At 44.6% G+C, this 22,619-nt stretch overlaps 1 protein-coding gene and 1 long non-coding RNA gene across 2 annotated transcripts; one reads left to right on the plus strand and one right to left on the minus strand.

The window, feature by feature from the left end:
• Window positions 1-212: 212 nt before the first annotated feature.
• LOC150058236 (uncharacterized) lies at window positions 213-2,644 on the plus strand. The gene is made up of 3 exons (XR_016536799.1): window positions 213-284; window positions 2,380-2,457; window positions 2,534-2,644. It is a non-coding gene; the product is annotated as an uncharacterized LOC150058236 (long non-coding RNA).
• A 13,238-nt stretch (window positions 2,645-15,882) lies between these two features.
• On the minus strand, window positions 15,883-16,161 carry Lce7a (late cornified envelope 7A; the record flags this gene model as incomplete). Its single annotated transcript, XM_090341631.1, is given in 1 exon segment — window positions 15,883-16,161. A coding segment is annotated over 1 exon segment (279 nt), but the record flags the coding sequence as incomplete, so codon positions are not given.
• Window positions 16,162-22,619: the final 6,458 nt, after the last annotated feature.

A 22,619-nucleotide genomic window follows, 5' to 3' on the forward strand; every position in this document is an offset into this window, starting at 1 on the left:
AGCTCCCAGACCCCGAGTTCAAGCCCCATACACACATACACACATAGGTTAGTTTTGTTTTATGTGAATTCCACTTGAAATAATAAAAGTAATGACTTTACTTAAAAAATGTCACAAAGAAAAGTGGTTAATGAAAGTGTTTGTTGATCATCTTCCAGGTGGGAAACTCTGAAGACAGAGACATGAATACAAAATCTACTTCCTACCTTTAAGAAGTTTAGAGTGTAGCAGTTTCCTAAGACAGTCTAATGCCTTCCACTGGAGTCTTTCCTCTCTTCTGATAGGTAAGGAAACGAGTTATTTAAAGGCCTCTGCTGAGTGTGTCATAGAAGCCAGGCTCTCTTCTCCAGCAGGCTACCTTCCCAAGGTGTGAGCACCTGATGGCTCTGTGATAAGCTTCATGAGGTGATTCCAACGACATCCTCTAGCTCTGTGATTTTTGTCATTCACTCTCAACGTGATAGCTCTGTGCAACTATTCCCCTCAGCACAGAGACCGTCACCTTTCTGCTTCCGAGGAGACCCTGCGACAGTGTGCCCCACAGTGATCTGCTGGAGAAACAAACATATATTTGCATTCCTAAAGCATGATGGGACATGGAGGGTTCTGGTGGACTGTGCGAGCAAAGGATAGATAACAGTTTTGGGGGTGGAAATGATGTGGGAAGAGAGTCCAGGTAACACAGTGAGGAGCACATGCATGTTCCCAGCACAGTGATCTGCCAGCCACATGGCAAGAACGACTGGTGAAGAACCATGTGCCTGATAAGGCTGCTCTGGGGTTTGTGCCAGGACAGGAAGGCAGGAGTCAGGGCACAAGACAGTTGAGGACAGGCACAAAGAGGGGCAGATCCCTTGGAAGACATAGCCCAGATTTATCATTTTTCACCCACTCTGCCTTCTCTAATTATAAGGAGATGGGGGTGGGAGAAGCACATGCTACTGTATCAGCTGCCTCTTGAGAGGTATAATTGCTTTTTTCTTAACAATGAGCTCACATTTTGACCCATACTAATGGTACACGTTGGTGGGGTTCACTGTGATGTTTCCATACATGTATATTTCACGCATGGATCATCTTCATCCATCCTTTCACACAAGGTTCCTTTCCCCTCACTCCAACTCCTTCCCTTCCCTTTCTTGATTGTTCTCAAAAAGTAGCTTCAGTGGCCTCTCAGATCCAAGTTTACATGTGGGTGGTGAGGAAGTCTGGGCAAAATAAACTTTGTTTCTGGAGGGAGATGATGTCTTTACCAAGAGTGGTTAGGGACTGTCATTTCCCTGCATTAGGTCCTAGAGACCTCTGTCCCCGTGAGTTCACCCCAGTGTGGCTCCTTTCTAACCCATCTGTATCTGTGGACCACGCCACGAAGAGATCTGAGGAGTTGTGCTGAAGAGTAGGCAATTCTACCTATCGCTCCCTCCCCGACTCACAAACCTCTCATCCAACTGGGCTAAGCTGATTGCACACACCTGGGGCCCCACATGGGTCAAAGAAAGGAGATGACCTCAGCCTATTCTCCCAGTTTGACAAGGAGATTCAACCTAGCCTCACAAAGTCCCAGGTTTAGAACGGGCCTTGCTTCTGTTCTTAGGAAACTCCTGGTCCAAAATTCAGAAGCTAAGACAGTAGTCTAGTTTGTTGCTACACCAGTGGTCACTCAAACCGGACCCTGCACAGATGCAGGTGTGAGCTTAACTAAGCCTGAGAAAAAACTCCGTGGGAGAGTACAAAGCAAACAAATCTTCCAAACCTGCTATTTTCTAGTCACTGCATTATGCACCCCTGTTTACCATCTAATTTTATTAACGCACATTGCTGGTCAGTGGTCCCACAGATGGCAAGTGGAACAGGCCTGGGTCTCTGTTCCCAGGCCACCACTGGACTCCAGGAAAAGCCAGGGCTGCCACTGAAGACAGAAAAGCTGCAAGACAGATGGCAGACGAAACTGCTGGAGCAGCTGACAAGTTATTTTCCTGTTGTTCAGGTTTTACTAGAAAGCCTGCTAGGGGAGAGAGTGGGCAGGTGCGAAAGAGAGATATCAAAGTGCTATGGGAGGGGAAGGATGAATGAGCCTTCCTCTCATGGGCAAGTACTTGCTTGCTCAGCTCCAACCTCACCCTTCCTCTCCCCCAATGCCCTCCATAGTCACTCCTGCAGGGAGCTCAGTTCTAGTTGCCCCCAGGTTACCTCTGTACCCTACTTAGGGCCCAAGTCAGAGAATGCTAGTGCTGGGAGGCTGAACAGTCATCAAGTCCAGCCCCTGATTAACGGAGGATGACAGAGACTCAAGGTGGGGACCCCTCTGTGCTTTAGGGCATCTCATTCCCTTTGCTAGAAGCACACCATGCATTTAACTGCTTTGTGCTTGTGTTCTAGGCCTTAGATCTACAGCATTGGGATGGAGAGGTCACATTCCAGCATGACAGGAAGACAAAGAGTAAAAGACAAACCATGGTAAGTGTCCAGAAATCCTATATGACAGGAAGGAAATGAAATTGAGGGGAAGATGATTTGTGTCTATTTTAAACAGGACAGTCAGGGAAGGCCTTACAGCAAGAAGCTAAAGTGGAAAAGGAGATGTCCAGTCAGGGTAAATGGAAGAGAAGAGAGCAGGGACACCATCTCTGAGGAGAGAATATTGTGGAAGCAGCCCGAGGCCAGTAGGGCTGGGATGTGTGAATGAGACAAGGCTGGAGTGGGTAGAGGTAAGTCATACAGCAACCTTGGCTTTTACAGTGAAGGGAAGCCATAGAGCAATGATGTCACCTGATATGTTTTAGGAATGGATCCTCTGGAAAGGGTAGAAGTGAATGAAGCTGTGAGAAGCAGTGTAGAAATCTAGCAATGGCGCAGAAAGAGGGAGGGGTCTATAAGAGCAGGAAGAAGCCATCAGCTTACAGATAATCTCCCACAATATAGCCAACAAAATATTACTAACAGATTAGAGCCAAGAGCAACAAGGACGGACATGAATCCCGTGAGAATGGAGCTGCCATTATCAGAAGTGAGGAGGCTCCGGAAGGCTGGTTCTCATGAGTGAGCTTAAGCTGGGAGCTAAATTTGTGATGCCTCTTAGCCATACAAGTAAAAGTACAAAGTTTCACTGATGTGTGATGTGTGATAACTCTTGCATTCATTTCCACGTGATAATCACCAATCAGATCTTCATGTTTGCATACCTTTGAATATAGCCAACCTGAATTTGTCAGATATTTTTAGATTATAAATATTTTTAGATTACGAATGCCTGGTGACTCCGACAAAGGTGAAAGCCAGACTGAGTGGATTCAAGACAAAACAGGAAGAGAGCTTGGGCCAGTGGGTACAGGTAAATCCTCATCCTCATCTACCTTCCCTCCAGAAGGGGTACCTTCCCTCCAGAAGGGGAAAAAAGTGTGTGGAGTTTTGCAGTCTGAGGATGAACTCAGACCCTTGCACATGCTAAGCAGGAGCTCTACCACTGAGCCACGTTCACAGCCATTAGGGTCTCATATCAGACTGGGGAGACTATGGGGATAATAAAGGCTCTTCTGCGTTCCGATCTCAGTAAAAATGGAGAAATTATTTTAACTCAAAAGAGCAAAAGTCTTCACTTAGCATTAGGAAACCATGAATTAGTATCCATTGAATTAGTATCCATCTGTTAGACTGAAACTAGATAAAGTAGCAGTTAATATATTCAGTTAATATATTGGGGATGGGATGCCAATATATTAATATTGATGTATTAAAATTGTGGTGTAATGCATCAGTAAAACTGAGTATCTATAGCCATTTTCACTCTTAAGTATTACTCCACAGAAAGGAAAAGCTCACTAGTATTCACAGCAGCTTTATTTTTAATAGCCAAATATTGAAATTGATACCCTAGATACCCAAGCTTTTAGATACCCATCAAAAGCTTGATTGATGCACAATGAATACTCGTAACAAGTTCAAACATGGAATAACCTATTAAATCATCCTGACAACTCAGCTGATGTTGGGAGAAGCAGACAAATGACTATCTCCCAGTGAGAGCACATAGAAGCCAGTCCCAGTAGAGAAGCCCAGTCAGGAGAGCCCCAGGGATGAAATTGGAAATGACCAGCTAGAGGCGTAGCCTTGTGCAGGGGGCACATAGTATTGGGTTTTAAAAAGGAGCAGCAGAAACCATTTGGAAAATAAATTTTGAGGTGGTATGTCAAAAGAATGGAAGTTTAGATGTATGTTAAAGCAGGCTTCACACTACCTGTCATGCCTGCTTTGACATATGCACTAAAGTACAGAGCCAACATGCTTGCAATCGGAAGAACTGTCTCTTTGGGAGAGGGCCTCTCTGGGAAAGGGACAAGCCACCACCCTTAAAACAGCAACTCAAAGGACTTTAAGGACTTTTAAGGTCTGTGGCTCTCAAGGACTCATGCAGAACATTTTGTTAAGACTTCTGGCCAGAGGGGGGAGAGATGGCTCTCTAGGTTAAGTAAAGACGAGGCAATGTTTTGTTTTTTTGATGCTCTTTTATTTCTCACGCTATCTAAATGTCAGGATCACTAGGAAAGATGTTTCCAGCCTTTTCTACCTGCTATTTCCAGTTGAGAGGCTCCCTCAGATAAGAAGCTATTGAAGGGAAACAGGGGGCCTCCGGTTGGTAGCATGGATCAGCGAGAAAAGTTTTTCTAAACACAGCCTTAGCCTGTCCATACTTGGTAATCATCTTCCTTACACGTGATGGTTATGGTGCCACAGACGTCCTACTTGTTGGGTTTCTTCTGCCCCAGGATGCCGGACCAGGTTCCGCCCTGCCCACCTTGCGAGTTTTGTGAGTCCTTATCCTGACCATCACTGTCCTTATTCAGGTAAGTGCTCTCCGGCTTCGCCTCCAAACAGCAGCAAGTCGGTTGGACACAGCATGGTTTTTGTGGACAGCATGGTTTCAGGGGACAGCATGGTTTGGGGGGACAGCATGGCTTGGGGGGACAGCATGGAGATTTTGGCGGGCAGCATGTGCATTTTTGTGGGCAACATGGCTTGGCTGGGCAGCACGGTTTCTGGGGGCAGCAAGGGGACTTGGGGCAGCACGTGCATTTTTGGGGGCAGCATGGTTTGGGTGGACAGCACGGGTTGTCTTTTGAGTCACTCATCTTCCTTAGACTTGGAGGTTCTAGGCAAAAACAAAACAGAGCCACATGAGAAGGAAATCTGATTCCACAGAGTGACCTGCACAGTGGTGACTGAAACGCTGACAGCAACAAATTCGGCACCCAGGGCCCTGACCCCACAGTCTTACACTTCTTACTAGATACTAGATATAGAAGCTCCAGCTCCAGCTGCTGGCTTGGAGGAGGAATGGAGAGGATCACCTCACCTCTTCGGGTTAGTGTGGTGAGAGTAGGCTCCCTACCTATGGAATAGTCACATGAACACTTGTCAAGAAGCAACAGGCATTATCATGCAGAGATCTGGGTTGTCATCTCTGTGGGGAGACTGGAGGGGGAAGGCTGGAGGGGAGGATGAGCTTGCACACCTCACTGGAGGCTTACATCACAAAGCCCTGCACCCCTGCCCACACTGGGGAGGTGCCAGGCCTGTCAGAGCTCTGTCACTGGGGTTGGGAGTTAATACTGAGGTATATTTCATTCCCCTTCTAGCCTCTGACACCCACAGCATTGAGAAAAGTGGTTAAACTGCTCTAAAACATCTTCCTCCTCCCCTCCCACCCATCCCTGTTTCCTCTCCCTTCTTTTCCCCTTCCATCTCTTCCCCAGGCCCTTCCTTTCTTTCTTCCTCAGCCCCTCTTCCCCCCTTCTCCCCTTCCTTCTTCACTTCCCTTTTCCTCCTCTTCCTTTCACCTCTCCTCTCCTTACTTCCCTTCTCTGCCCTCCATTCTCCCCCTTCCCCCTCCCCCTTCTCCCTCACCAAGGATACAGAACAATGACCTTTGTGACAGTAGCTGCTTAGCTACATTACTTTCATTAGGCTTTCAAACTGGAGTCTGAGAGTCACTCCTGTATTGTGCATCAGTGGATTCGTACTTTCCCATCCCATCCCATCCCATCCCATCCCATCCCATCCCATCCCTGCCCTGACTTGTCTTATCAGTGTTTCTCCAGATGGAACAGACACATCCTTCTCCAAAAGTTGCCCCAGAGGGACCAAACACCAAGGTCTTCCTCTTAGAAGTATTGAGGGAACGAGGTGACCCACTTTCCTATCAGAACCGCCCTTATGACTTCACAGCAGACTTAGGGCTGTGTGTTCTGGAGGAGGGGTGTCAGATTTTCTCAACTGGATTCTGACCTAAATCCAGTTAATGCTGGACAAACGGATTTGGGTGTGGCTGATTCCTCTAACCTTCAAATGGACAAGTTGTGTCCAGACCAATCAGTTCTCTCCAGTTTTCTATACTTCCAGAGCTTTGCCTGTGCTAAGGAGATTGAGGGACAGCTAGTGGGGGTGCTGTTAAGGCCCATGATACTTTCCTAGACTAGCACACTAGGAAAGATGTAGAGGTCACCCTCTGCCACTATGTCTAAACCTCTTACATGCCCCAGTTCCCTGGTTGTATGCTGAACTGGGCCAGGGGCAGTTGCCATTTGAAAGGGGAAGTGATTTCTCTGGGTTGGCTTTAATTCCTTGGTGACTATGCCTAAGGATTCCAGGATTCCTTTTCCTTCAGGTGGCAGCTTTGGCTTTTGTTTTAAGAGAAAGGCACTGGAATAGCTCTTCTGTGGAGTGGGCTGATCAAGAGATGCCACATACAGACTGAAGTGGCAAGTTTTATCTGCTATGCCCTCACTAGCCTGGGAGAACCAAAAGGAAAAGACACTAAAGTAGGGCAGACACCCATCAGCATAAACACAGGCAAAGCCAGGAGCCAGGCCAAGAGAATCCTACTATCTACCACTTTTGCCACATTCGAAGTGTTTGACAGGAAGTGTGTGGGTGTGTGTCCTTTGTGTGCCTGCCTTAGGGAGTGAGTGTGGGGTGTGGGTGGGTACAGGGAACTCTGCCTTTGCTTTGTCTGCATCTATATCCTTAGGGGTCCAACTCACTTCCTTAGGGATCAGGTCAGAAGAGGGAGGACTGGAGGAGGATGGAGGCCTTTGGTTTTTTCCTTTTCTTTGAGTCTTGTGTTTTCCCTCTCCTTTCCTTTTCTTCCTGCTTCCTTGTGTCTATCACTTTCATTCTAACTCTCCCTGTCCTTTCAGAAGAGGCTCTGAACTAATCACAACATTTCAGGATCTCTATCACTTAAAAGTCTAGCTCGGTAGGATTTATCCTTCCAGATGTAGGCTGGAGCGTTTTTACCTGGGCCAGGCTGGTTCCATGGGCCCCAGGGCTCCTGTCCAAGGGCTTACCTTGCTGTTCCCACAGAGGTTCCCCTCAAAGACTCCTCAGGAAGGGGAAGAGGTCCGAGATGTGGAGGTGGTGGTGTGTCCCAGATGGAAGGTAGGTGAGGATCTAAGTCTTGCCCTGTGCCAGGCCCCTCAGCAGGCTGGTTACCATGGAAGCCACCCATTGTCACCCTATCGCCTGGTCAACAGCATCTGTGACCTCAGTCAGTAGGCTTTCCTCATCACATGCCTTCTGTGATGTGTTCCCCTCTCATCCAGGCCTAGTGAACCCTTACTCTTACCTGCTTTCCATTCAGACCTGTCTCCTGGGTCCTTTACCTTTTCCAAGGCAGTTTTTTTGAGGGTAAACAACTTCCTAAGCTTTGCGTCTCTTCCAGCTCAACCCAGCTCTACACAGCTTTCTTGACTCCCTTCTACTCCACGTCCTTTCCCACCGCAGTGTCCTGACATCCACAGAACAAGGCCAGGGCAAAACATCTAAGGCCTTTCACTTCTCTGCTTTTAATTAGGATCAATACAGAGCCAGCAAGTGCCCTCTGACTTCTGTCCACCTGTGCAGTGTCACCTCCAGACACTGCTTTCACGAATAGTGGCAGCTGGGTTCTGCTCTTTTGGTTCTCTGTGTATACAGTACAGAGTTTTGAACTTGAGAGGCCTTTTGTTAGCTAGCAGGCACTCTGCTGAATCACGCTTTAGCTCTGTCAGATTACTTTTTAAAAGTAATTAAATGGTAACATGTTGGGCCAGGAGTTTGGCCTAGTGGTTAAAGTGCTTGCCTAGCATGCATGAAGACCCGGGTTCGATTCCTCGGTACCACATACATAGAAAAAAGCCAGAAGTGGTGCTGAGGCTCAAGTGGTAGAGCTCTAGCCTTGAGAAAGTCCAAGGACAGTGTTCAGGCCCTGAGCTCAAGCCCAGGACTGGCAAAAAAAAATGGTAACATGTTAACTTTATTTTATTTGATGTCAGTATTGGCTTGAACTCAGGGCCTGGGTATGGTCCCTGAGGTTTTTGGCTCATACTTGAACCACAGCTCTACCACAGGTTTTTTTTGGTGGTTAATCAGAGGTAAGAGTCTCAGGGACTTTACTGGTTTATCTTTGAACTGTGGTCTTCAGCTCTCAGCCTCCTGAGTAATTAGAATTGCAGGTGTAAGCCACCAATGCCTGTCATATTACCATTTTTATAGTACTTCCCCCTAAAGCATCTGCCTTTTGCTCTAGTATGATAGTTTCCTAAACCCAGGTATCCTATAACACATCCTCACATATCACACGCTGCATTTAAGTAAAGTAATGAAGGAACAAAACATGGAAGGGGGCCTACAGACAAGACTTCTCTGTGCGTTACCTGATCTGGTCACGAAACTCTCTTTAGGCTTTTTCTCAATTCACCATTTTCATACTTGACTTCCTTGTTAAACGTCTTTCTTTGGCTGGTTTCAGCAAAGAGATGTTGGATCCTCAGCAGCCTAGTGAGTCCATGACTATCTGAACCAGCGGCTGCTTTCCCCCTTAATATAAGGACCCTGAGATTTCAGGCCTCTGTGACTTCACAGCTCCCTCTCCTAGGCTCTGATTATGAGCAGCTGATTGACTGGCCTCCTCCCCCCTGGCTAGCTGCAGAGCCGGGCCAGTTTTGGTTTCTTCTGAATGGCAGAGAGCACTTTCCTACTAATTTACAAGTAGTAGATAAGTTAAAACACAAGTGAGATGTACACATTTGGATTGAGTGTCTAATATCTACCCCACTTTGCTTTTAGAGGCCAAGTATATGAGATCAAAAACATGTAGTTCATCCATCAGGTTGGGGGAGGGAGTAATATTGAACTGGCCATAGGAAGACAGGGAGGGGGTTCTAGGGGTATATGAGTGGCAATTCTTAGGCCTGGAACTGGAGAAACACCATTGAATTAGTACTGGAGCTTGGAGCCAAAGCCCTAATTGAGAATCCCAAAAGCACAGGCCTAGCCCTTGTCCCCAAACTCTAAAGAAACAAGTGGTGGTGAGGGGCAGACACTTACCATGTCCAAGTTGGAAGAACAGATAAAGGGGCTCAGTGACTCCCAAAGTCATCTTGATGAGATTTACAGAAACATAAAGCTATACAGTAGAGGTATGTATCGACGATGGAGGCAATCAGGACTCTCAAGCAGGTGACCTTGGCCTGAAGAAGGTCATCCAGTGGTCTGACCAATCATTTCAGTGTTGGATTTTTGGTTTGGGTTTTGTTTTTTGGTACTAGCTTTAGGACTTGAACTCAGGGCCAGACATTGTCCTGGGTTATTTGTGCTCAAGGCTAGCACTCTTACTTATCACTCAAGTCACAGCTCTACATCCAGATCTCTTGTTGCTTAATTGGAGATGTCTCCCAGACTGCCATACTCAGACTGCCAGAGTTTAGCTTTGAATCACCATCCTCAGATCTCATCCTCCTGAGGGGATTATAGGTGTGAGCTACCAGTACCGAGTTACAGAACTATGCTGGTTTTAAAAGTCCTATGCTGGGTGCCAGTAGCTCATACTTGTAATCCTAGCTATTCAGGAGGCTGAGACCTGAGGATTGTAGTTTGAACTCAGCCCAGGCAGGAACTTAATTTCCAATTAACCAGTAAAAAACCAGAAGTGAGGGTGTAGATCAAGTGATAGAGCACTACTAGCCTCGAGAGGAAAACGCCAAGTGAGAGTGAGGGGCTCTTGAGTTGAAGCCCTAGGACTGGTACGCCCCCGAAAAGTGTTGTAGAGACTGAATGATCACTTCTCATTTAGTTTCTGTCCATGCGGAAGACACTAATGGATCAATTGTCTCTAGAATCTAAAGTGACAGGAGGAGGGAGAGGCTCTGGAGGTAAAGTTGAAAGAGACAAAAGCAGAACTAGAGGACAAATGGAGTTATTAGTCCAGCGATCTGTGTCTTTTAAATCTTCACGTCAAATCCTCACTCCATTTCTGTGGGTCTAGGGTGTGGGTACTAAAGGCCAAAGGTAATTTTTTTCAGTAACTACTTACTACAAAGAGGGGGCACCATAGGAATCTTTGAACAAAAGACCTTGACAGGGCCAGAAAACTTTCCTTGTACCTTTAGTCTCTGTTGCATCCTCTCATCCCAGAATATTTCTCTCTCCTCTCATCTCAGTTTCTCTTTTCTTTCCTCTCTCCTGGTCTCTTATCCTCTCATCTTTCTCTTCCTTCTCTCACCTCAGTATTTTCGTTTCTCAGAAACATCTTAACCTGTACACTATTATCTAGTCTATTTCCTCATTAAAATTGAACACACAGATGCAAAAAATGAAAGGTATCATTGATTTTAGACAGACGCCTGGTGGCTTGCTAACATGCCTACATGTCAGGACTCAGTAGTTTAACCCAAAGTTTTAAGACGGAAAAAAAACCAAAACAAAACAAATGAAAAATGAAGACAGGATGTGAAGATGTTTTCTTGCTTTTTGCCGACTTGTGTTTCTTGGCAAAAAGCAATATCTAAATGTCTGATCAAAAAGGACTATTTTGGGAAAAAGCTGAATGGAGAGCAAAGAGAATTGGACAGAGCTACAAAGGTAGGCTGAGGCAGTATTGGGAAACAACTTGCAAGGACATGAAAGAGTCTAGCTCTGTCCTGTGGACAAAAGGGACTCCTTGGAGAGTTTTAGGGGAGAAACTTGGATTCTGTGTGGGCAGGGACTCTGTTTCATTCACTTAGCTATTCCCAGCTTCCAGCTTAGTACCTGGCACATGGAGATTCTGGGGCTGAATTATTACCTCATAGAGGTGGTAAAAGGCTTTTAGTTACATGCGTTTTCCCCTCCTTTTTCCTCTAGCATGACCCTTTTGAAGGAATGGACTGGGCACTTCCAGAAAGCAGAATTGCAGGGTATACAATATATCTAACTTGGACAAAGAATTCACATTTGCAGGGTGCCAACAAAAGCACAGAATTTCTGATTCATTTTACCCTACCCCCTTGGCCCTTTCCTATTCTTGCCTATAACTGGCACCACACTCGTCTCTGGTTCTCTCCTCTTCTCTATCTACACCAACTTCTGGATAGTTTTATTCAGTCTCACAACCACAGAGGCCATGTTGATAGCATATCATTATTTCTAGCTCAGAAAAACCCCTAGAACTTCACACTTTCAGATTTAATTGCTTCTTTGGTACTATTCCAAGGATAGCTAATAGACATTTTCTATTTAACTTGGACACAACTACACAATTTCCCCAACAATCTTCATTGAATCATCAACACCATATTATTGTTTGCTGCCAGTTTGGTAGGTTGAAAATAGTAGTTTCTCAATAAGTAATCATCGTCTTACTATGTTTTGCAAGAATTTAATTTACTGGCAACTATTGTATGATTACCCAGTTTACCAAATATTACACTGAATTGTTGATCAGCTTGCTATTGATTTGTGGTTCTCATACTATATTTGAAACTTAGTCTTTTTGTAATATGATATGTAAGATTTCTTTGAGTATTTTTTAAAAAAACTTTTCACTCTATTAGACTTGTCTGAAATGTTCATTTTCATGCCTATGTATTATACAACAACTAGACTTTGGTTGTTATATTATAATTATAGGAATGATCACTATTTGAAATTATAGATGAATATTTCTTGAGATTCCTAAGGAATTCTTTTTAACTCTTTAGGCATTTCAGTTTAAAATGAGAGGTTTTTCTATATTAGTATAAGTGGTAGTTTATTTTATTTTCTGTGCTTGTCCTGGGGCTTGAACTAGAGGTCTAAGCAAGCACTGTCTCTGAGTTTGTTTTGCTTTTATTTGGGGGCGGGGGATTTCTTTTGGCTATAAGCTAGTACTTCTACTACTTCAGCCACAGTTCCACTTCCACTTTGTGTGTGTATGTGGTGGTTATGAATGGAGATGAATTTCACAAATTTTTCCTGCCCAGCCTGACTTTGAACCATTATCCTTAGATCTCATAGCCTGAGTAGCTATGATTACAACACCCACAAGCTGCTGATGACCAGCCAGGATGAGCTTTGAGTCACAATTGCTACCTAACTGTGGCAGTGTTACTGACTAATTCAATTTTCTTCATAGTTTTAAGGAGGTTCTAGCCACATCCTCAAACTATGGTGTTCCAGTTCAACTTTCCAGCATGTTTCACTGATTTGACTATGTGATCATGTTCTGGAATGTTCCACTGATTTATCTGTATGATCATAATTCAGTGTCCCATTGTCTAAGTATACAGCAGCTTTATCATATATATAGTAAAACATTTGGTAGAGATCATTGATAGAGCTGTCTCATATTTTCAAGTATTTTCCTGGGCATTTTAAAACTTAGCTGTGTAATACAGTACATTGTTTAATGTGGTTTTATTGACCATGGAAGAGAACTCTGTAGACTGAAGCAAACACCCCACATGCTCATCAACCCAAGACAACAGAATATTTCTCTATAATGCTGCGTGCATTACAGAGCTCCAGGGGCTGCCACCTGCAGGCTGGAGAGGGCAATTCACCTGGGCCAGGTGAGAGCAGAGGGCTCATCACTGGAGCTTTCTCTTGGCTGGCTTTAGTGAACCCTCACACAGAAGGTGCTTTCTTTCTCATCAGGTCCAGTAGCTCCTTCCTTTTGTTCAGTTATCACTGATTCTCTCTTTGCCCACTAAGAATATTATTCATCTCAGATAGTAAGCTGTCATGTTTCCTCGGACACAGGCTTTCTCCATGTGTCCATTCAGGGTGAAGCTCCACAGGTAATCATCTCTGCCAAGGTGTCTTTGTGTCCTATCTGAGTATTCTACAAAGACTGACCTGGTTATTTTACAGAGTTGTCACCTAACTATCAAAGGAAAAACATGTGTTTGCTATGTAAATAAGTTTTGTTTATTTCTTTATTTGTGTATTCCTGGCTTCTCTTGGTAGTGCTATCCATAAACTCTGTATACAGTTCAGGGCCTGCTTTGGAAAATCTTTATCTCTTGAGGTTACTTCTTCCCAACATGAGAACAAGTAAAAGCTGTGGACTTCAGTACTCTGAATAGTCTGTGCATAATTTCAGCTTGTGGTCCATGAAAGGGCAGTCCTAAAGGGACTGAGCCATAAGGTATGTTTCCTGTGTACCTCTAAGTGAACCAGGAAGCAGAATGAGAGTTGCTGGCTTTATGACCCAAACCCTTATCTTCCCTCAACTGGTATTTTAGATGTATTCTCTATCACCATTCTGTTTTCTGGAGTTCACTGGTCACAGCCTTTCCTGAACTGCATGCTGATAGCTTGAGTCCCTGCCCCAGAAAGATCTGTTCCTGCAGCTAGCTGTGCATGTCCTCTTTTCTTCTCAGGCCCAAGGAGTTCAGGAGCATGTTCAGAGTAATGTGAGTGTAGGATTTCTCAAGGAATACATTGGGACTACCAAGTCTGGTTTATGGTTTAGCTGTACTGTCTCCTGCTGGAAGGTGTAGTGATCCTTAATAGTTCCCTTTCTAGTTGATTTTTTTTTCTGATTTAATTCCAAAACCTCTGTAGCACTGTGTGTATGTGAGCATCTGTGTGACAGTCTGTGTGTTGGCTATCAATTTATAGTCTCTCATTTCCAAATGCACACTGAAAAAGGTTTTAGGATAAACAGTACATTTTCTTTAAGCCTTTTTTTCCTTATAGGGAAAAACTTTTCAATAGAGGGCACTAGAGGGACATAGCAGAAAAGCCAGGAAGTGGGCAGCTAGACATGTGTGGCCATCTCACAGGCACATACAGACCCATTGTGAGACTCCTCTACCTTTACAGCTCCCTGAGGGAGGATGACCTGCTTATAATCCCCTAGTCTTGAAACCAAAGCCCACAGGGCTTGAGCACATGCTACTGACCACCTATCCTGAAGGAACAGGGATCTGTCTTTGTGGAACTGAGGACCCTCTGACTCTGGAGGCCTTGTGCCTCTCTTCCCACTTCATATGCAAGCTACCAGTGTCTGAGCTTGGAAAGATAGTATGTTCTTTGCTTAGAACCCTAGAGCAAACTGGGTCCAACTGATTGCTGAAACAGTTGTTTCCATGAAGTATGAACCTATTCTGTTTGTCTTTCTTTTGGGTACTCTTTCTCAGCCTTTCTCACATCTTACAGTTACTCTTTTTATTTATTGTTAATAATTATATTAAACTGCTCCTGTTTAACTTGTTCCCTGGCTTCTATCTCCTAACTAGATGCGTTGCTATGCACTAGAAACTCAGTTTTGTAGCTTACCAGCTCTGTGGCATGACTTCACTGGTGACTTAACAAAGCCTCTCCTGAAAGCTGGGGGAAACACAGCACTGTGAGGATGAAATGAGCAAAGTGCCAGAGTGAGAAAAAGGAAACGTGTGAGCATAAACACCGCTGGCAAAATCCAGGAGGTCAGCAGATAAGAGTGAGCAAGAGACCGGTAGGTCTCTTAGTTAGCAAAAAGAAAAAAAAATCCGAAAGTGGATCTATGGCTCAAGTGGTAGAGCCCTAGCCTTGAATGCAAAAGCTCAGGGACTGGGGACGGGACCCAAGCCCGGGATCAGGACCTACAACCCGTGCACACTGGTCACTTCTAAGCAGAATGGCCTCCGGTTTCCCATCTTGAGATGTTCTCATCACTGCCCTCTTGTGGTTGAGCTCTGTTATTCATTGCTTTATTTTCTCTGCTTTCATTTAAGCCAGTTTTATTCCCCAAAGAAGATTCTACACAATACTGGAAGGTAATTGTTGACTTAAAGAATAAAATACTTCTACTTATTGTCCCATTAATTTTTTTCCTTTTTGTATTGGTAACTCTGCCCCCTTGTCTATTACAGTCCTGTGAGTACTGCTGTCTCTCACAATTGAGGTTAAGAATCACAGTCTCAGAAGACAGGTGGAAGCCTATTATCCACGGTCTATCGTTGGTTTGGCAAAGGTGGTGCTTTGAGGTCATGCCTAGAAACTCATGCAATTTGTCCTGCTGCAGTAGAAAATGAACCACAAAGAGGAGCTAACAACTCCCAAACCTCCTGGGTACTGTGCTATGTGGCCACGGTATAGATTCACACTGATTCTGGCTCAGGTGGAAAGTGTGGAGTGGGTGCTCAGTCATGGGTCATATACACACACAGTATTGTTACGGCTTTTTCACCAATATCCCAGACATCTCCTCAAGCCTGGGCTTCTCCCAGTGAGCAACCCACCACCGAGTCTCTTCTTCCCACAGCCCTCAACAGCTCTGATTCTTGGTCTGTGTGAACTTGCCACCTGACTGGCTTAGTTTGGTCTGCTTCATCAATCCAGGTAAAGGAGGGCTCCTGCTGGGGAAATCAGTACACACCAAGGTTAGGTAGGGATTCACAGAAGATAAGCTTTATTTCTGAGCATGGATATCACCTTGGGAAGCATTCATGTCTCCTTGACCTGGGACTCTCCCAAGCCAATGGAGGCCAGGAGGTCTGAGGTTATGAGGAAGCCCTGAATCACCTAGGAAGTTGGTGCAGGAGGAGAGGGAAAAGCAGAGAGGGAACATCCATTCAAGGCTGCTCCTTGGCTGTGGTTCTTCAATTCTCCACAACTTTTGAGTCAGCTGCCATCTGCTGGGCTGGAGGAGCAGCTGGAGGATGGGGAAGACTCATTCTCACAGCAGTGGGAGCACGGAGGCTGGCAAAGGTAGACTCCTGGAAGCCGGGGAGGCATGGGAAAGCAGCCTCATGAGCTGGGAAGGCCGCAGGTGGTGGGAGAGCACGAGGATGTTGGAGGGGCCGAGGGAGGAGGGCAGGAGGCAGGAGCTGGAGGGATTTGAGGGGGACCCCTGAGAAGGCACTTGTGAGGGAGTTTGCACTTCTGCTGCTTTTGCTGGCAAGACGTTTTGGAGAGAGTTCAATTTTATCCTAAAAAAAAGATGTAGATCTATCAAGAGTCTATATTTTGAGTATAATGTTAAGAGCCTTGTTTGTATTTTTTTCCCAAACTCTCAAATTCTGCAGGAAAATCTGTGGCTCCAGGTATCATGACATGACAGCAGAATGACGCTGCTGGCAGAGGGGACACATGGCAGTGGGTAAATCAGAGCTTGCCGAACTTTTTCCTACCCAGCCTGTGACTCATGACTTGAAAAGGAACAGCTTTCAATACTAGACATTCACTCAAATCTTAAATTAGCTAAACACATGTAGTAGACATGTTTTTAAACCCAAACATGTTGGTATATCACCTCTCTTCATCTCCATTTTCTTCTGGTTTTTCATCTTGAACTTGGCTTTAGTCCTTCAGCCCTGTATAGTCATCTCTTGTTTTACAAACTACTGTTTCCTCTGTGACTTGCTCTTAGCCCAACCTCTGTCTGGTGGGCACCCATCCTGAGATGGCCATTTTTTAAAATTTTTATTTTTGCCATTGTGGGGCTTAAACTCAGGGCCTGGGCACGGTCCCTGAGCTGCTTTGTGCTCAAGGCTAGAGCTCTACCTCTTGAATCTCTTGAGAACTTTTCTGCCTTGGTTAGCTTTGAATCATGATCCCACATCTCAGCCTCCTGAGTCCCTAGGATTCCAGCTATGAGCCACCCACTGCCCCACTTTGGAATGGCAATTTTTGAACTACCTTTGTGGTTACTATAAACCTGGTCTTTCTGGATTAGCAATTACTTCTCATTTACTCTATCTTGGACTGGCTTATTGTATTCACAGAGATCTGGCAACCCATACATACCTAAACTGCCACCTGATGAGTAAAAATCACCTACCTTGTTCTGGCTTGAGCAGGTGATGGAACTGAGGAAACCTTATAAGCAGAATCCTTTTATACAGGTGCTGTACCCGACTCCAGCATACAAGCCAGGGATAATGTGCCATCAGATGCTAGTCAGGTGGTTGTCATCACACGATCCAATGTCTCCATCATTGTATCCCTTTGTCATTCTATGTCCCTGCCACCAGATCCTCCTCAGTATCTTCCCAGAGCATCTCTTTCCTCCATAAACCCTGCTTATTATTTCCATGAAAAGAAGAGTGTGGTTTTACGATGGTGTGTACAATGATACAGCTTAGGGATTAAAATCAGAGTTTCTGAGGCTCACAGCTATGTGCCTGTGATCATATAAAACGATGCTTATCAAAATAAACTCCAAGAAATGGAAACAAGAAGATTTTTTTTCATTTCGTTTTACTTTTTGTGATTTTTTTGTCCCCCTCGTTGCTGTTTTCTGTACCTTTTGTCTCATCTGTAAATGTGTCTGGTTTGAGGAGAGTGGGGAGATACACAGAAACAGTGGGCACAGGACAAGCCAATTCAAGAGTGAGACTCACTACACACTGTGTTGAAAATGAACTGTCCAACCTGAGGGGGAGAAGGGACAGGAAGAAAAAAAAACTGGGAGAAAATGAGGGAGGGAGTGCACTGTTCATAAAGAAATGTACTCAACAGCTGACTTAGGTAACCGTAACCCCTCTGTACATCACCTTTACAATAGACATTTTCAAATAAAATAGACCATAGGCAGGTGTTTCTGTGTATCTCATCAACAAGTTTGGAGTTAATCACTGATATCACTTGAAGCCTCTTGGGATAACTCAGTGCATTGAATTCAGGATCCACACTATATTGACTCACAATGTGGTATAGAATGGTCCCACAGGAAAGAGTTTTAGGAGACTGCCCCCACACCACTTAGCCAGAAAGGACAGATAAGCTACAAGTCGTACAAAGTCTGCGAATGCCTGAGACCACAAATCCAGGTAGTTCCCAATTCTTTCACCTTATGTGATTATTTCACTGGACCTTGTTTTCTCGCTGCCGACCACCTCCTTTCTTCTGTCTTGCCACTTCTCACCCAGTTTGCTTTCCTGGCCCATTATTCGAATTGTTCTTTCATTAAAATGCTGAACTGATTTTTCTGTCCCTTTGGTTAGTCAATGATACACTAAAAATTCCAACCCTGACTGAATCATCTCTGCTATGCCTAAATGCTATAGAAGTTGAAACAAATATTAAAAGGACATTTTCCAGCTTCATCTCATTGTAAAATCATGGTCATCTATTTTGTCTAATACCAAAACACTGATTGGCAATTCATGTATACATCTCTGTATACACTATGCTGATATCAGCATGTCTTTGTCATCTTTTGAAACTTCTAGAACATCATTGGTATTTCTGGACAGATGAATGTGGTCTCTGTGCTGTGGATCAGTAATCGCTGTGAAAAGTGAAGGCTTTGGCATCTGACACCTAAGTCTTCAAGTTCACTTCCACCTACAGCCATCCTTTATGGTCTCGTGTTACAAGATGCTTCATCCTCTTGTCTGTCCCTCGTCTTTTACTCAGAATCCCGTGTCTTGAATTGCCATTGTATTATTTCTCTGGTAACATAGTTCACCATAAATATATACATATATTTATTTTTCAATACTTACGTTTCATAGACTGAAAGCTCAGTGTTTACAGGTTCACACTATATCCAAGTACTTATATAATACTTGACATAAGTGTTTAAAAATACAATCATCTGGGGCCAGGAGTTTTGCCTAGTGGTAGAGTGCTTGCCTAGCATGCACAAAGACCCGGGTTCAATTCCTCGGCACCACTTACGTAGAAAAAAGCTGGAAGTGGTGCTGCGGCTCAAGTGGTAGAGCTCCAGCCTTGAGAAATCTCAAGGACAAGCCCCAGGACTGGCAAAAAAAAATATGATTATCTATCCAGTCTGTACTTTTGTATAATTGCTCCAGGAATTTCTAAATGTTACTACATTATTTATAAGCTCAAAGATCGACTAAAATGTATATGATTCCAATGCCAGTGCCCTGACCCCAAGGTCCATTTTCTTCCAGCTTCTATCCTATGTAAATCTGTGAAGCCAATGGTGGAATTACTAAAGACAGGGCGGTGATCCTACTGTCTGGCGGTGTTCCTTTCAGAAGAGATGATGTTAGGGTGATGGGCGGGAGCTGGTCAGGGAGGAAGAGCATTCTAGGTTAATGGCAGGGGAACACACGCAAGGGCACAGAGTTCAGAATGAGCTTGGTCTGTTCTGGAAAGGGGGAGTAACACTAATCCTACTTGGTACATAAGAACTAGGACAGAAGTTGGACAGAAAAGGAGGATACCCAGACATGGAGAACTTTACTCGCTGAGATGTGTCATTTTAGCCTGAAGAGTCACAACTTGTAAATTGTATTTCTTGGATCCCCGTTGCTGGGGAGGTTCCACTGCCATCTGTTCTGACAGCCACACCTCCAGATGTTAGGAGTTTTGACTGTTAGGCCCTCTCAGAGGTACCTCCACCACTCCACAAGGGCTGCTTCATTAGTTTTATCCTTTCACCTGGAATAGAAGCTAAAAGATGATGGGCTTTCTGTTTCAACCATGGGCACACTATTTCGTTTTTAGAGACTTATATTTTTAGGGAATTGGTAAAATAAGAAATGTACAGCCCTCTTGTACTGAGCCACTGCCAATAATATTTGACAGAAAGTAGGTTGGGAACAAACATGCATTTCTCCTATCATCTCAGTTTGAGCTGTATTTGAAAGTTTATCATTAATTCTGAGTCCTTGACAACCTGGGCTGTCAGCGCCAGATGGCAACAAAATTCTAGAACACAGCCACTGGAGCCTTGTGCTTATCTCTGGCAGCAATCAGAGGAAGGACACCACACTATAGCATGCTTTATAGATCGGAGGTACACCAACAATTTGATTTGAAAATAGGGTGAGGCAACTTTTTTAAAAAGTAGCCAGAGACAGTGGGCCACTCCTGAACATCTAAGCAAAGAAGAGAGAGATTTCCATCAGATTTCCATCTTAGAATATAGTCAGTTGCTCTTCCACGTCTTAGCTAGCTAAGAAGCTGAAGTTCGAGGTGAATAACCAGGCCCTGTGTTTGTCTCGAGGGTCCTGTTTGGATCTGGGGAGAGCTCTCCCTTCACTGATAGAGGAGGAGATTGGAAGATGACTGGAGGGCCTTGGCGTGGCTGAGCTCCATCTGTGCACAGCTGGTGCATTCCTGGACTTGATCCTCACCTGCCTATGAATTCCCTTGCCATCCCGCCTGCGGGAGGATTCAGGAATGTTATGGATTCCTACCTGACGAGGGTGTGGCCCTAATAAAAGGGTAAAGAACCCGCCTGGCCAGCGCCTGCATGCATGAGATTCTTATCAAGCTCATCCCTAAGTGATGAAAGAATGAAAGACAAGGATCATCCTTGTGCTGGAGCAGCCAGCCTTTGCAGAGGCCAGAAGAACAGGAAGCACAGGTGGGTCTCACTTGGGCACATAATCCTCCTGGAGCGAACTCATGATCTTCGTGAGAGCAATGAGACTCCTGGGAAGGAAAGGAAGGAGAGCACTGCGAATACATCTCTCGGTCACAGGAACAGTTATGGCCCATGTTCACTGTCTTGGCACCGTGGGTTTCAAGTAGTGCAAGAAATGGAGACTTTCTTTCTTTTTCTTTCTTTCTTTCTTTCTTTCTTTCTTTCTTTCTTTCTTTCTTTCTTTCTTTCTTTCTCCCTTCCTTCCTTCCTTCCTTCTTTCTTTCTTTCTCTCCTTTTCTTTATTTCTTTCCTTTTCTTTCTTTCCTTTCCAGCATACTGCATTTTTGAAATAGCCTCAAAAGCTGGTTACTCCACCCTGGCTGCTTAGCATGTTGGAGATACAGGTCAATCACATATGGTAAGGGGTTAAAAGAAATAGTGTGAGCTAAAAATCCAAACCATGCCTAGCATCCAAAAGGGAATTCTGTAAGGTAAAGTCCCAGTGATTAGCATTAGAGTTATGATAGCCCCAAGTGTTCTCCAGATGCTGAGTTTGCACATTTATATCTTGAAGCACTAGCGCATGGTTCTTTTTTTCTTCATCTCCCAGTCTGGACAGATCCTTTTGGAAGAAAAAGGCCCAGACCAGTGCACAGGCCTCGTCCTGCCGCTGACGAGCTATAGGCCACTTCAATTTTCCAGGCCTCCACCCTGTCACTCATAAAATGAGTGTGGCTATTCCTATCTGATCTCTAAAGTAATCAGAAGTCCTCTGTGCTTGGTGTGGCTCTATCATATGAAGATCTTAGTGACTGATTTGCAATCTCTGCTGGCTGTGCTGTCCCTTCTCTCCTGTCGTCAGCATGATGATTGTGATCCGCATGCTGGAGTCTGTTGACACTGAGGAGTGTGACATAGCTAAAATAGCCTATCATGTACTTGCAAACACCACCACCAGACAATGCGTGTGTTGTCCTACGATTGGAAGAGATAAGATGTTCTTGATTCTGTTTTCCCTTTAAGCAAATATCCCAAGATACTGTTTCTAAATCTTCTAAAAAAAGATATTCAATGGTCTATTATGACCGATTTCTTACTGTGAAACTCCTCACTTTCTGCTGATGTTTGTATATACATCATGTACTATTGTATTCTAACACAGGGTATGACATGTAGATACCCAATGTCAGTGAGTCCATTGCTTTATGAAACCAAAGAGACTAGAATCAGAGAGATGATAAATACTTCATAGAGAAGAAGCCTGTTTAACCAACTACTGAGTTCCCAAGACAGTGAAGTACCCTTCCATTCTAGTCTATGCATAGAACTTTCTTCAAGGAGTGGCTTCGTGATGGAGAAGACTGACAAACACTCTCTCAGACCGCTTATCAAGGTCAGTAGCAATGGTGATGGCATGTTGTTATCATGGAACCTTGATATGATGACATGCTGTGAGAGTTTGTCCGCGATCTTCCTCTCCCAAAACCAGAACCCTGTTCATGAGGAAAACACTGAAGAAATCATAACTGGGAAAATGGGAAGCCTGCATAGTAATGCATATTCATTAGCTTGATTAGCCACCCCACCATGCACGGATGTTCCTACCAAGAGGAGCCTAAGGAGACATGGAAGTTGATCATGGGGCCAGGTGGAAGCGGATCCCATTGTCTTGACTGGAGATGCAGGAAACAGTGAACAGAGAGAGGCAGAGGCTGACCTCAGGGAAGATCCCTGCGAGTCAGGTTCAGTTCCTGTGAAAGATGTTGCTTGACCTTGTCCATAAAGAAGTGAGCTCTTTATGGTGGTGGTGGTGGTGATGCTTTTGGTATGTCTTTTGTGTGTTTCTTCTTCTTCGGGGAGGAGCAGCAAGCACAGAAAGGGAGAGAGGAAGAGTGGACAAATGCAATCATGGTATTCAGTCTACATTCTGTGGGAAACGAGCTATGCAACTCGTGAGTAGGGATGGGATGGAGAAACTTGGAGAAAAACAAAGTAAGGACATTTTGGATATTGTCCAAAAGAGAAATGTCCACAACACCTGAATTGTAACCACTTCGTACAGCATCTTAAT

The sequence above is a fragment of the Megascapheus bottae genome, chromosome 10, assembly GCF_031878675.1.
Source record: "Megascapheus bottae isolate mThoBot1 chromosome 10, mThoBot2.hap1, whole genome shotgun sequence".
Taxonomy (NCBI): domain Eukaryota; kingdom Metazoa; phylum Chordata; class Mammalia; order Rodentia; family Geomyidae; genus Megascapheus; species Megascapheus bottae.